Source organism: Canis aureus, chromosome 31 (genome assembly GCF_053574225.1).
Source record: "Canis aureus isolate CA01 chromosome 31, VMU_Caureus_v.1.0, whole genome shotgun sequence".
Classification (NCBI taxonomy): domain Eukaryota; kingdom Metazoa; phylum Chordata; class Mammalia; order Carnivora; family Canidae; genus Canis; species Canis aureus.
The window spans coordinates 39,679,108-39,692,985 of NC_135641.1; the positions used below are offsets into that span (position 1 = coordinate 39,679,108).

The 13,878-nt window shown below is 45.6% G+C and overlaps 1 protein-coding gene and 1 long non-coding RNA gene across 3 annotated transcripts in view; one reads left to right on the forward strand and one right to left on the reverse strand.

Annotated features, from left to right (window-relative positions):
* Positions 1-13,878, reverse strand: part of SLC7A14 (solute carrier family 7 member 14) — a 111,609-nt gene that overhangs the window by 44,420 nt on the left and 53,311 nt on the right. Inside the window, exon 2 of the mRNA XM_077880316.1 lies at positions 13,340-13,796. Coding sequence (XP_077736442.1) covers positions 13,340-13,643 — 304 coding nt within the window. The 5' untranslated portion in view covers positions 13,644-13,796. The remainder of the gene's footprint in view (positions 1-13,339; positions 13,797-13,878) is intronic.
* LOC144302701 (uncharacterized) overlaps positions 1-13,878 on the forward strand; it is a 54,367-nt gene that overhangs the window by 34,777 nt on the left and 5,712 nt on the right. The window contains exons 3-6 of one of the 2 annotated variants that reach the window (XR_013369708.1): positions 4,813-4,864; positions 7,616-7,704; positions 7,828-7,974; positions 9,318-9,861. This is a non-coding gene — a long non-coding RNA (uncharacterized LOC144302701). The remainder of the gene's footprint in view (positions 1-4,812; positions 4,865-7,615; positions 7,705-7,827; positions 7,975-9,317; positions 9,862-13,878) is intronic. The other variant, XR_013369709.1, reaches the window with a different exon arrangement.

The following is a 13,878-nucleotide window of genomic DNA, read 5'->3' on the forward strand; positions in this document are numbered from 1 at the left end:
AAAAGCAAGATGGCTCTGTTTGAGGAGGGGGTGTGAGGCCTGAGGCTGGTCTGCTCAGGATTCCCCTCACCCCATATCTCCCCAAAGCTCCAGCCCTCCTCTGTGGACTCATGGGGCTGCACTGAGCATGATGTGGGGATGGGTGTCAACTGCTCATTGGGGTTGTTCTCTTGATCATTGATGCAACTGAGCCCCAGACTTGAAGCTGCACCTTTGATTAATGGCAGAGATTAATGGCTAGAATCAAAGCCCTCTGATATGCAGTTCTAGGAAAGTTCCTAGAACTGCATTCGTTCATCCAAAAACACTTATGAGGTTCCTTCTCTATGCATCTCCGTTAGCTTTCAGAGATTTAAAGGTGAATAGGAAGAGCATAGTTCCTTTGTTGTGGGTCTTATAGTCTAGTGGAGAAGACAGACAAGAAAACCAACAGTTATAATAAAATAAGACAGGAGATATTAGCACGAGTTGCCTTTAAGAGCTGCAAAGTTGAGTTCTGAGTTGGGCAGCCAGAAGGACTGTCCCTAGGGCAAGAGGGCATCAGGAGATACGAGGAGTGGAGAGGGGTCTCCAAGAAAACAATTTGCCAATGCTGCAGCTTCATTCAGGCCTCTGGGATCAGTAACATCGGGCGTGTTGCTCAGAGGGTCACTCGAGCTCTCTTGGGTGACCAGCCGTAGGCTACAGATAGCAGGCCTGGGCAGTTATTTTGAAAATATGGTTCTCTCAGTGACACTTAGTCATGAAATAAGTTACCTCTGAGTGCCAATTACCTGCCATCTCCCAGACATGGGATGGAATCAGCCATTGGCCCCAACTAGTACACCTCACCGGTTCAGGCCCAAACATGCCTTGAAGAAAGTCTTCACCAAACAGCATTTTGTTGAGATGGTTGTTACTCATTTCCTTCTCATTTTGTTAGTTTTTTTTTTTTTTAACATCTTTGTTCTGTTTATAAAGTCACAGTGGGGCTAAGACATGTTGTCTGTACTGCTGTGGTTGATAGCATGGATTAAATGTGGATTGGGAGTGGGCTATTAGAAATCACAGGACTGGGGTGCCTGGGTGGGCTCAGTGGTTGAGCATCTGCCTTTGGCTCAGGTCATGGTCCTGGGGTCCTGGGATTGAATCCTGCATGAGGCTCCCTGCAGGGAGCCTGCTTCTCCCTCTCCTGTCTCTGCCTCTCTCTCTGCGTGTCTCATGAATAAATAAACAAAATCTCAAAAAAAAAAAAAAAAAAAAGAAAAGAAAAGAAAGAAATCACAGGACCTCAGGGAGAAATAGAGTGTGAATTCTCTTGGAAACATTGGTTTTGTGTGTGACACCGAATTCCAGATGGTGAGTAATGAAGTATCCCCATCACTGCTGTCCCCCTTGAGAAGCAGGTTGCTAGATTCTCAGAAACATCTATTCAGCCCCCTGGCATGTGAGAGCCCACGATCTTGCCCCCATGTCTTCTTCCCTCTTGATTAGCTGAGAAAATTGTGCATTTCTTCTCCCAGGAGGAATCCATCGGGCTCTCTCCCTCTCCCTTCCCTGCTCCTGTCTCATCTACCTGAGTAACCTTGGTCACTCTATCACCTGTCAGTGAAGCCCAGGCAATTTTAACAAATGTGTCTGGAAGAAAAGCAATTTGTCTGGCAACGCCTGTTTCTTTGCGTCTAAGAAGAGACTTATAATTTTTCTGCCAAAACAGGCCTCAGGCGGACAGTAAGAGCCTGTGGTTAGGGGATGGGCAGTGTCTTCAATCAGGGTGTGTGTGATGCTATTCGTTACTGAACCTGACAGGGGATCCCATTACAGTTGGGTAAGGAACAGAGGGCTCCCAAGGTCCCCAGACGAGAGCACCAGTGTATCAACACATACACGGGAAGCACAGAAGCTGCTCTCATAGTTGGAGGAGTGACCCCTGAGACAGGGCAAGGAAGTTTAATAATTTGCTGATTAAATGTGACCAGACGATCTGTTTACTTTCTTCTCTAGATCTCCTTCTGTGAAAATATTTTAGAGGTATCGGAGGTGTGCTTTGCACAGCATGATGAATTAGAGTATTATGTTGTTCGGTCTTGCTATTGTTCATATCATCATTAGTGTATTTTATTGCTTTATCAAATGATGATGAAGATGGTGATAACATTAATGCTCATGCGGTTGCTTTCAACTAAATGACCCACAGGGTTAGCTGTTTCCGGAGCCCCTCTGACCCAGATTGGTTCTTCCTCATTGCTGTGGTGTCCGGTGGCTGGGGCTGCCCTTTTCTCTGCTCCTCACATTTTTATGTAGGTGGCATCAGGTTAACGTCAAAGGCAGTCTTGGAGGGAAAGAGATGTCACAAAAGAGAAAAGCACCTGTTTTTTGGCATCTGCCCTGTGCTAGGCCCGTTGTACACAGTTTCTCATCTGCTGCTCAGGTCAGCTGTACTCGGATGCTGAGGCCACGGTCAGCAGCCCAGTCTCTGCTTTAGGAAAAGCAGGGAGTGTCATAGGAGCCACCCAGACTCTGGAGAGAGGTCTAGAGAGGGGTCGTGACAACCACATGAGATTGCACACAGATCACGTTGCCAGTGCCTGGCACAAGGCACTTAAGTGTTTAATAAATGACAACTATAATTATTACTAACTGTGGGCTCGAGTAAGGCATCCGATTCACTGAGCATTGGTTTCCCCATCTGGGAAGTGGCGATGGAGATCCCTCGTGGGGGGTTGCTGTGGGTCCTTAAGGGAGCACATGCACGGTTCTGGCGTGTGGCGGGCACTCTTCCAGTGGGAGCGATGGCAGTTGTTACAGAGGAAAGAGAATTGCACAGGCTTTCTCAGCAGTAGCCTCCTGAGGGTTTATGCAGGAACCTTTGCCTTGGGGGGTGGGATCAAAGAGGTTGGAAGCAAGAATTGTTGGCTGATGGTTTTAGAGACTCAGCCCCCACAGGATATCAGAAATCATCTGGAGTCTATACCAAGCCCTATGCGTGCCCAATTTCCTTCTAAATCAGAACCTGGAAAAGTTCCTTCTTGGGTTTTAAATCTTTAATCTGGAAACATATGTTCCCTCCTGCAGGTCCAGTTAGACATTCTGAGGGTAGAGAGAAATTTCCCATTTTCTTGTTCAACCTTTCTTCATGAGGCCTCCAGACCCTCACTTAGGTGACTCTGATAACTGGGGCTAGAAAGTCTTGGTGTGGAAGGGACAGCACGGGAGGAAAGTGACAGCCAGGAAAATTCTCGTGCACCCAGATGTTTTTCAGCTCGCCACTCTCCAGGAGTAGGTAGTGCCCCGATTTCTAAAGCAGATGGAAGTCGTGCCAACAAGGATGACAGATCCAAGAAGCTTTTGGGAGGGGGCCAAGTCATCACGCCCTGCCCTGAGGATTTAGTGGCTGGGGTTGAGGGTGAGTGCTAAGAGAGCATGCGCCGGCCCTTGTGTGGCTCCTCAGCCCATCTGATGACAAGTGGGTCCGGATTCCACCGAGATGGGCTGCATTCCAGCACATTCTCGGGAGTATGAGACACAGCAAATCTCTCAGGGGCCTGGATCTGTTCTCTCTAGGACCTTCCCAGAGACATGAGACACCCCTCCTAGAAGAGAGATGCCATCTCCACTTTCCCCCAAAAGGGGCTAATGGAGGGCCGAGCAGGGCCAGAGACCTAGGATTTAGGAGGCCTAGCAATGTGAGGAGGGGCACTGAGTGTTCAGAGCAGATGCCTGGGGTGTGTAAGGCCCCTGAGTTGTCGTGCACAAAGTCGGCTTCCTACCAGGCCTCTGAGGGTGAGGGCCGGTGCTTGGCGTAACTCCTCTTCATGGGCTTTTATCTCATGGTGGTCACGCCTTACTCACTTTGAGCAACCTTTTCAGTGCCCAGAGTTGAGGCTGCTTACACGTCACTGGTTCGGAAAGAGGACTTTGTCATGGCATCCTGTTTAATTTCCTACAACACTTACCACCACTTGTAGTTACATGTTTTTATTTGTTTTCCGAGGCATAACTTCTTGGACGTTTTGAAGCACAGTCTTTTTGAAGGGGCTATCCTGGTAGAGATGAGACTTCCTTCTGGGAAAAATACCTTCAGATCCAAAAGAATGCTCTTTGTGCAAGGTTCATCTGGTGAAAGGGTGAACGGGAGGCAGGCCTGCTGGGTCTTTGGCTAGGGACGCACCGAGGGGTTTCAGAATCTGCCACATGGGTGCTTGTTGGCATTAAGGACAAATTCTAGCCTCTTCAGGTCGGAGACCTGGCCAATAGTATTGGCAGTGGTGATGATAACATGAGCAAACGGTACCGGGCATTTACCAGGTGCACGGCCGTCCTGAGTACTTTACACACACCATCTTCATGAGGTGGTTATGAGGCAAAACAGTTATTGTTTCCATTGACAGATGATGAATCCAAGGTCAAGACAGGCTATTAGGACCTCCCAATCCTTCCCACCGGACAGGGCACACCTAGAGAACAGTAGCACTTGTGTGGCCAGGAGAAGGAGGTCAATATACACAGGGGTGACGCTGCTCACAGGTGGTGGTGGTATCCTGGGACCTCTGCCACCGTCCAGCCCTGCCGAGGGCTGAGGGATCAACACACCCAAGCAACCAGCTTGGGAAGGTCTATGTTAAGTACGTTTCCCAAGTCACATGAGTTGTAAACGGCAGAGCAGGGCTTGAAGTGAGGTGCATCAGTTCCGGGGGGCTGGCTGCATCTGGTGCCCGGATGCTACCTGGGGTTGGAAAGTGTGTGTGTGGAAGGTTGAGACATTGGACCTTTCTGTACAAATCTTTCCCCTCCCTGGGTTCTTTTTGTTTATTTTTTTTAACCCTCATACAGGCAATCGAATCTGAACTATTCGTTTTGCAGAGAAGGAAACTGAAGTCAAGAGGTGAGCGATTTGCCTAAGTGTCCTGAGCTGCGGAGGAACAGAGCTGGGACAAGGGTTTGGGTGTCCCGACTTCTGTCTCAGGCCCTGTGGTCTCTTGCAGTGCTCAAGATTATTTCACGTGTGCCTGTCTTGTTTTTTTTTTTTTTTTTTTGCATGGACATCTAGCTCTTTGTCTCAGAGTTCTTTCCTGTGTTCTGCAGCATTTCTGTGGCCAGTCCCCCCCACGCCTCGCTAGCTGCTCTTGGTATGCACTGTCCACTCTACTAGATGCTGCAGAGGCTGTGAAAGAAGCCCAGGTTGTCTTAGTTTGCTAGAGGAGGCTTATGTCAGAATCAGTAATTTGAGAGACTTGTAAATTTTTATAAAAATGGGCTCACCTTCTCTGAACTGGTAAGTGACATCCTTCCTACAGGGCTGTCAATCCAGCTCTATATACAAGAGTTCCATGAACTTCGCAACACCCTTCTCACTGCTGACAGGTGACAAGAAGGCGCTGAGCTTAGAAAGTATTTTCATGACCTGGGTTACAAAAGTTATGATCCAGAAAAGTGCTCAACTAATCAGTAGAGTAGGGTGAGCCACAGGTCCTTTTGAAACCCTAATAAGAGTGAAGGTTTTCTTGATTCACTTGGTTCTCTTGGTGAGTTCTTAGGGGCATGTGTGTGCATAAAGCAGCTGGGGGTTAATAGCCCCTGGAGCCAGGCAGATTCAAATGTAGGTTCAACCTTTGCCACTGACTGCCTTAAGGGCCTGGATAAGTGACCTCACCTCTCTGAGCCTCATATTTGTCATCTGCAAAATTCATATACAATGGCACTTATTTTGTAGGATTTGTTGGATTACGTAGCTGTGTGTAGCTAGTGCCAGATGATACGTCGGAAGTCCCCAGTGGTTTAGCTGTTGTGACTGATAAAATGTGGACACGAGTGGTCACCCAGGAGGGAAGTTGAGAGCATTAAATGCACAGTGCTTGGGGCACAGTATTGGATTAATAATAATAAAAATGACAACAGCAATAATAATAATGACTAACTTTAACCAAGTCTATGTCTCAGAGACTTTACAACATTGAGGGTAGCTGCTATCCTTATGAAGATGTCGACACAGAGCTGTGAGTTTGGACACTATCTTGGAGAACTAGTTTTCCAGAAGCTTGAAGACTGGCATGCATCTGTTTATCTTTGCATTTCCTTTCAGTGTTTCCAGTGTTCTGGGCAAACAAAGGGATGTGAGCTTGTAGAATGAATGAGTGATCCTAGGTCACTGAGAACCATCAGCAATGCAGAAGGGCCAGCCCTCCTGTGTTCACCTCTCTAGTCTGGCTTCAGTTGGAGGAGGGGAAAATGATCTGTTCTGAAAGACAAAACAAGGGAACTCAGCAGACTATCTAAATAGACTTGGAGTCTCTAGAAATCTTCCTCGGTCATGAAAATCCAAACTGAGATGAGCACCGCAATTCAGAGATCCTGCCTAGGCTTTGTGGAGGTCCAGCCCTGGGAGGAGGTTGGGGAGCCTCGCCTGTGGGAAAGGCATCTGCTTGACAGGGGGCTACTCGCCTTGCCACCTCCCAGGGACTCGGTGGCCCTGGTCTCGCCTGATGATGGATCAGAGGATGCCAAAAAGCAAATGAGGATGGCAGGAAATTCAAATTATAAGCCCTAGGGCTAAACCATAAACTAAGAATGCCAAGAAAAATGCTACTCAGTCCTATGGGCCTCATTGCCTTTCGGATGCGTGGCTTCAAGGGTCTCAGCAGCACTTGCTGATGGAGGAGCAGGAGCTCTGGAGCCCTGGATTCTGGGGGTGGGCTTCTGGTCCTGCCACTAAGTATCTGTCAGCCTCTCTGGAAGTTACTTTAACCACTGACTGTCTGGCTCCTCAGCTGAGGGAAGAAATGAAGTCACCCTTCCCTCCTCTGTGTTGGTGAGAATGGGAAGGAGGTGCTAAGTGGGAGCCCCGCCTTGGTGTTCTGCACACACGGATTTGCTTATTGTCCTCGGTGGTGTTCAGTGGCGGTGGGTCCCTTTTCCTTGGGTTTTCTGCGTCTACTTTCACTTTCTGTCACCAGAACTGTGTTGTAAATCCGTTATTCTCATGACATTATTTCAAATACACTTTCATTTGCTGCGCCTTTCCTTAGTGGAGAGAACATGGGCCCCTCTGCCACACTCTTCCTCGCCCACCCACGCTCACATTGTCCACATCCCAAGCTTCCTTCCCATCTCCACTCTTAACCCCTTGCCTGTTCTGTACAATACGTGCATAACCAGTGTCGCCACCCCTACTCTCTCCCCACCGTGTTACTACAATACGGATCTGCTCGTGTTGCTGAACTTCTTTACTGACCGAATGATCTCTTGGCCTGTCCCCCTTGGGCAGACCTTCCCGCTTGGCCCCCAAGCCCCTCCTCTAAGAACCCACTTTGTTTCATAAATGATTCTGATGGACCATTTTAGTTAGGGGACAATATTCTTTGGAGAATGGTTGGGATTAGATTGTAGAGAGATAGAGACTCCGTGGGAGCAGATTCAGGGTTGGCATAATCAGTCGTGAGGTAAGCCTCACGACTCCCTACTGAGTTATTGAGGGGGACTCTAGATTTTCCAATCGTACATTTACTGAGAATAAGAACCAATTTTACTTAAACATTTCAGAACAACTTGACCTCAGCAAGCTAGAGGGCCTGGGGGTTGTGCATCCACTATAGGTGTGGCAGTGACAGCCAGCTTTCCTCTTCTTTCCTGTCAACAGAGCTCCTGGAATACTGGGGTTGACAATACAGCCAGTCAGAAGACTACCCTTCATAGCCTCACTTCCTGGGACCAATTGTTTCAACCAATGTAAGTTATAGAGAAGGATTTATGAAAAAGTTTCTTAAAAAGGGGACAGAAATATGGGAAATGACCTGCCTCAACTTTCTGTTCTCCTTCCTGCCTTCTGGAACTTGGATGCACTGACTGCAGCTCCAGCAGCCACCTTGGATCCTGAAGTCACCCTAAGGATGGAAGCCAAGCACCCTCCGTGGTAGAGCACAAAGATGGGCCTGAGTCCCCACGACTGCAGAGCCACAATAGCAGCCTCCCTCCAGATTCTTTCTACACAAGGAAGAGGTGAAATTGTCTCTCATTTTTGGTTTTCTGTTGTGTGCGATTGAATCTGACCCTCATCTGCTAATATGGTAGCAGATGAGCAGTGATTACAATGTGGGCTTTGGAGTCAGACTGCTTTCACTCTATTCCCTGCTCTGTCACTTCTTAATCGGGTGCCTAAAGCGAGTTCCCAGACTTTTTACAAGCCGCTGTTTTCTCATCTGTAATGTAAGGATAATGACACCATTTATCACATAGAGTCGATGTGAGGCTTAAGTAACATAACATGTTAAGCACTTAGAACTCTTTTGGTATGCAGGAAGTACTAATAAATGGTAGCTGCTGCTGCTATTACTACTATTATTACTACTATTATTGGCATACTTACCCATCCCATTGGGTGTTCGCCTCTACCAATAAGCAATGGGTCCTTTAGAGTAGAAACAATTTCTTACTTGTTTTCGGTGCTGCCCTAGGACTGGTAGATGGTGGGTACGCAATACATCTTTACTGAATCACATCTTATTAGATTTTTGTCTAATAGTTTCTTATGAGTAGATGATAAAACTTACTGGTATTGTGCATCAGCCTGGGGACCGATGCCGTGTAAACACACTGTCACTTAATCCCTATTTGAGATATGGGCCTAAAGGGTCATTGTAGGACATGCATGAGCTCAGGAGTCATTCAGGCCTACATTCTGTTTGGGGTTCAAATGTGATAATATTAAAAGAGAACTGGAAATAAACTTAGGAGAAAAAGTCAAAGCAGGAGTCCTCACTCAAGTTCATAGGATGCTTTTAGGGCTTTGAGTTGGTGGCCAGATGTCACTGGCATGGTGGCTTTGCTTTGGGTTTCACTCTGAGTCAACTGAGTTAGAGAACCTCTGGAAGCCATCCTGCTTCCGTCCTTCAGTCTCTCAATATGGTTGTAGGTGGGAACCAGGAAGAAAAACTATTTCCCCCTATCTCATTTATTAATCTGGTGTATTCAAAGAGTTTTCTAGGTTTGGTATGGGCCTGGGTTCTGATTGTGGCTTGCTGAACTATTAAAGGGTAGATAAGACCTTATGGACAGAGGGTAAAGGTTACAGCATAAGCTACTTCCTCTGATAAGTTTCCCTCTACCTGTGATAAGGCTGTGGGCATTACTGGGCTGGGGCATGACTGGTAGGAGGAGCTTGGGGTCACTGTAACTTTGGCTCTGGTCATATTGTAGAGGAAGTCACTCTCTCTTAGTCAGATTTGCTTCATGTTATGAGCTGGTTTGCATGGCACAGAGGATGATGCCACAGCCGAGAAAATCTCTTAAGAATCTGCTGGCCAAATAATTTATATCCTAACCTATGTTTTCTCTTTTTGTAGGTTATAGCTGAAGCAGGAGTTAAGTTTTGGTCCTTGTGAAAGAGTAGTTCTTAACCTTGGCTGCACATTCGACTTCTCTGAGGCTTTAAAAAAAAAAAATTCCCTGAGCTTTACTTCAGTCTGACTGAATTAGAATCTCTCGAGGTAGAGCCTGGGCCTCAGCATTTTTAAAAGGAAATAAATAGGAATTCTAAGAAAACTAAAAGACAAGCCACAAACTGGGAAAAAATATTTACAAAATCACATATCTAATAAAGGAATTATATTAAGAATGTGTAAGAAAATCTTAAAAGTTAATAATAAGAAAATGAAGAATCCAATTAAAGAAAGAGCAAAAGATTTGAACACTTCATCAAAGAAGATGGATGGCAAATAAACACATAAAAAGATGCTTTAAATATTAACAATTAGGGAAATGCAAATGAAAACCACATCGAAATATCTCTATATGCCTTTTAAAATGGCAAACAAACAAAGCAGCAACAAAAAGCAGCAGCTGACAATTCTGAGAGCCGGCAAGGAACAGAGCAACTGGAATTCTCAGGTATGGCTGGTGGGAATGAAAAATAATACAGTCACTTTGGAAAAGAGTCTAGCAGTTTATTATAAAGTTAAACCTCCACTTACCACACAATCTGATAATTCTACTCCTAGGTATTTACTCAAGAGAGCTGACAACTTGTGTTCACACAGAAACCTGTACATAAATATTTGTAATGGCTTTATTTGTAATGATCCCAGACTGGAAGCAACTCAATTCAACATTCAACTAGTAAATGGATAAATAAACTGTAGTATATCCATATAATGGGGTACTACTAAAAAAATGGAATGACCCACTGATATATACAATATGAATGAATATTAAATGCTTCATACCAAGTGAAAGAAACCAAACTCAAAAGGTTATGTACTGAATGATTCCACATATATGACATTTTGGAAAAGGCAAAAGTATAGGGACAGAAAACAGATTAGTGGTTGCCAGGGGTTGAGGGTGGAGGAGAGGAGATTTGCAAAGAAGTAACATGAAGGAATTATTTGGGGATGATAGAACTCTTCTGTACCTTGAGTCTGGTGGAGGTTACATAATTATAGGTGTTAGTCAAGTTCATAGAGTTGTATATTTAAAGGGCTACATTTTACTGTATGTAATTATAACTCAATAAAATTGACTTCTCTCTCTCAAACCATTCTTTAGAAAAAAAAAGTTTCCCCAAGTAATTTAAATTTATAGTCAACATTGAAAGATGTTGTTGGTATAACAAATTTGAATCTAAGTTCTGGTATTTAAATTTCAATTTTCTCACATGTAAAACTGGAGAGAATAAAACCTATCTTGAAGAGATATCATTAATTTTTTTAAAGATTTATTTACTTGAGAGAGAGAGAGAGGATCTGTGGGAAGAGGGAGAGGGAATGGGGGGAGAATCTCAAGCAGACTCCCTACTGAACAAGGAGCCCAGTGCCATGTGATGCGGGGCATGATCTCACGACCCTGAGATCATGACCTGAGCTGAAACAAGGAGTCTTATGCTCAACCAACTAAGCCACCTACACATGGCACCAAGATGTTACGAGTCTTAAATGTGATGCTGTATGGCAACCTCTGAATACAGAGTTTGGCACACAATAATAATAACTGCTTATTTAGTGCTATGTGCTAGACATTGCAGCAGGCACTTCCAGGCATCTCTAATCTTCACAGTGACTCTGAAGGAGCTATTGTTATGACCATTTTCAAAGTGGAGAAACTGAGGCTCAGAAAAGTTATGGAACTTGCTCAAGGTCTCACAGCCAGTCAGGGGCAGAGCCAGGTTCCAAAGTCCCTGATTGCGGGAGAGGCAGGGGTTTTCTTTTGGTGCTTGGTGCAGTGGTGAAGACACCAGTGACGGGGCAGTTCCAGGGCCTTCAGTAGAGCTGGGCCAGTGGTGTGTTGGTAAATGCTTAACAACTGACTTTCTGAAAATAACCAACCAACCGACTGACCAACCAACCAACCAAACTCTATTTGGAGCATTCACTGATTTTTATGGTATAAATGCGCCCACTATGGCCAATTTCAAGTTAACAACAACATGACCCTGCTGAATGCAGAGTTAGGGAGAGGTGTGTACAATTAGGACTCTTGCAGCAGGTGGAAGCTGGTCCCAACAGAGCACTGACTGGATCAGTCTTGGGTCCTCCATATGAGAAGCAGAAAAATCTCGGTTATATAATGCCATGGGCACCTTGACTGGGCGACAGCCTTCCAGAATGCAACCGAGCCTGGATCTAGTTTCTAAATGTAATGTAGTACTGTGAAGGATGCGGTGTGGGTGATTTGTTTGCAGGATTCATTGTAGTTTGGAGGATGGGACCATAACAGAATGGACCTAGAGGAGAGTGGTCAGTCTGCATTAACTGGATAGGACTCTTAGCCCTCTGCTCTGTGCTTTTGGTGGGACCCCTGGTTATGTCTGTCTCTTGTCCTACTATTGCTATTTTTGTCCTCTAGATCTATAAATTTATAGTGAATAGGAATCTGGCAACTTCCTCCAAATAGTTTCTTTGGCAATAAGCTTAGAAATGATTGCAATTGGGTTAAAGGCATTTGAAGTATCCACAGAATTCACCCATGTGAATAATTTATTTTCATTTATAAGAAAAGAGTCCTCTTTTCTGAAGGAACCTCAATTATTAGGCTATCGATACATCTTAGAGATGACTTCAGGAAGAGGGATCGTTATATAACCAACAGAAGTAAGCCATGATGAGAGAGAAATAGAATCAGTCTAGAATTATTTCCCTCATTAAGTTAAAAAGATGTCAAATATAAACCGGTGCACTTTCTGGTTGTGTGTTCCTGGCCTGTGCATTCCCCACGGACGAAGGCTAGTCTGGACATACAGTATCTATGTAGAACTTTTCTTGTGATGATGGCATGCATTAGTACGCGGGAATCCAGAAGCACGCGAGCATTCTTGCTTCCGAAGCAGTGAAAGAGGCCATGAGGTTTCCTGCCAGGACATGACTTGACCCACATGATTTGCCACCAAAAACCCAGCAAAACTTCATGCAATATAATGCTCAAGAAGCAGGATATGTTCTTTTTTCCTTCTTTTCCAAGTTATTATCTATTGACCTATTCCTGGAAAGAAGATACTGTGGATCACAGCTCAAGAGAGAAGGAGGGAGAAGGAAAAGGAAAATAGGAGAGCCATTTCACAAATTATCAATATATAAGTCCTGGTACCTTATTGACAAAATGAGTTTTATGATTCTTTCTCAAGGGGAGCGATGGCACTGGTTGAACTACTTCTGTAGGATACAATCTGTTGAAGCGCTTGTGGCAGATGGTGCTTTGTGATTCTCATGATGGCTCTATATTTCCTAGCTTGGTTTCCTCCTGCTTGGGGGTCACAATGCCAGTTTTTGGCTCATCAAATCCCAATCATATCAGATTTAGTGACTTGTCATTTTGCTCCTCTGCCTACCCCTTATGTATTATTTATAATCCTCGCTATATCCACTTCCCCACAAAGGGATTGACCTATCTTCCATTGAAAGAGAGAGTTAGGATAAAAATGGAGCTATTAGGACATGACAGGGAATGAGAAGTTGGGAGGAAGCCGGGCACCAGATTAATTATTTGTATCAAAAAACAAGCAAAGGGGCGCCTGGGTGGCTCAGTAGTTGAGCATCTTCCTTTGGCTCAGGGGATGAGCCCGGGGTCCTGGGATCGAGTCCCACATTGGGCTCCCCACAAGGAGCCTGCTTCTCCCTCTGCCTGTGTCTCTGCCTCTTTCTGTGTATCTCTCATGAATAAATAAATAAAATTAAAAAAAAAAAAAAAAAAGAAAAAGGAAGCTACTACAGTTGAGTCTTGAACTCCCTGGCAGTCAAGGCAAAAAAGGAGCCCAACGATCCCTTTGCTGACACTTCATACATCTCACTGATGAACATTCTAGAAGTGCAGGATGAGCAGTGACAGACTGGCAAGCACACTTTCCACAGGCCTTCCACTGTACTGAGACACTCACCTGATAATATGGATGCCACGGCTGCAATGATGAAGGACACAATGACACCAGGTCCTGCCATTTCCTTGGCCACCAGACCAGACACCACGTACATCCCAGTGCCCACACAGCTGCCAACGCCAAGTGAGATGAGGTCCATGGTGGTGAGCACCTGGGCTAGCTTGGTGCCATGGGCTGTGGTAGCCCCAGTTCCCTCAAGCATAGACTCCACTGGTTTGGTGCGCAGGATCCTGGAGTGCATGGCATACCAGGCGGCCCCCCACTGAACCCGCCGGGGGTCCAGGGAGGCAAGGAAGCCACTCATCCTGCGTGATAGTGGTTACGGTGAAGGTCGACTGATGGAAGAGGGCTATGGGAGCCTTAGTGGATGCTTCTGGAACTCATCTAGTGAGCAAAGATCTCCTTTTTAGGAAAGGTCCGGAGGGACCCAAAGCAGCCTTCTTCTGGGCATGAATGCCTGCGGAAAAACACAAGAAGGGAGATGATAAGACCAAGCAGGAACAGGCTCTCACTTGGAGGTGTGGTTGGAGGTCAATATA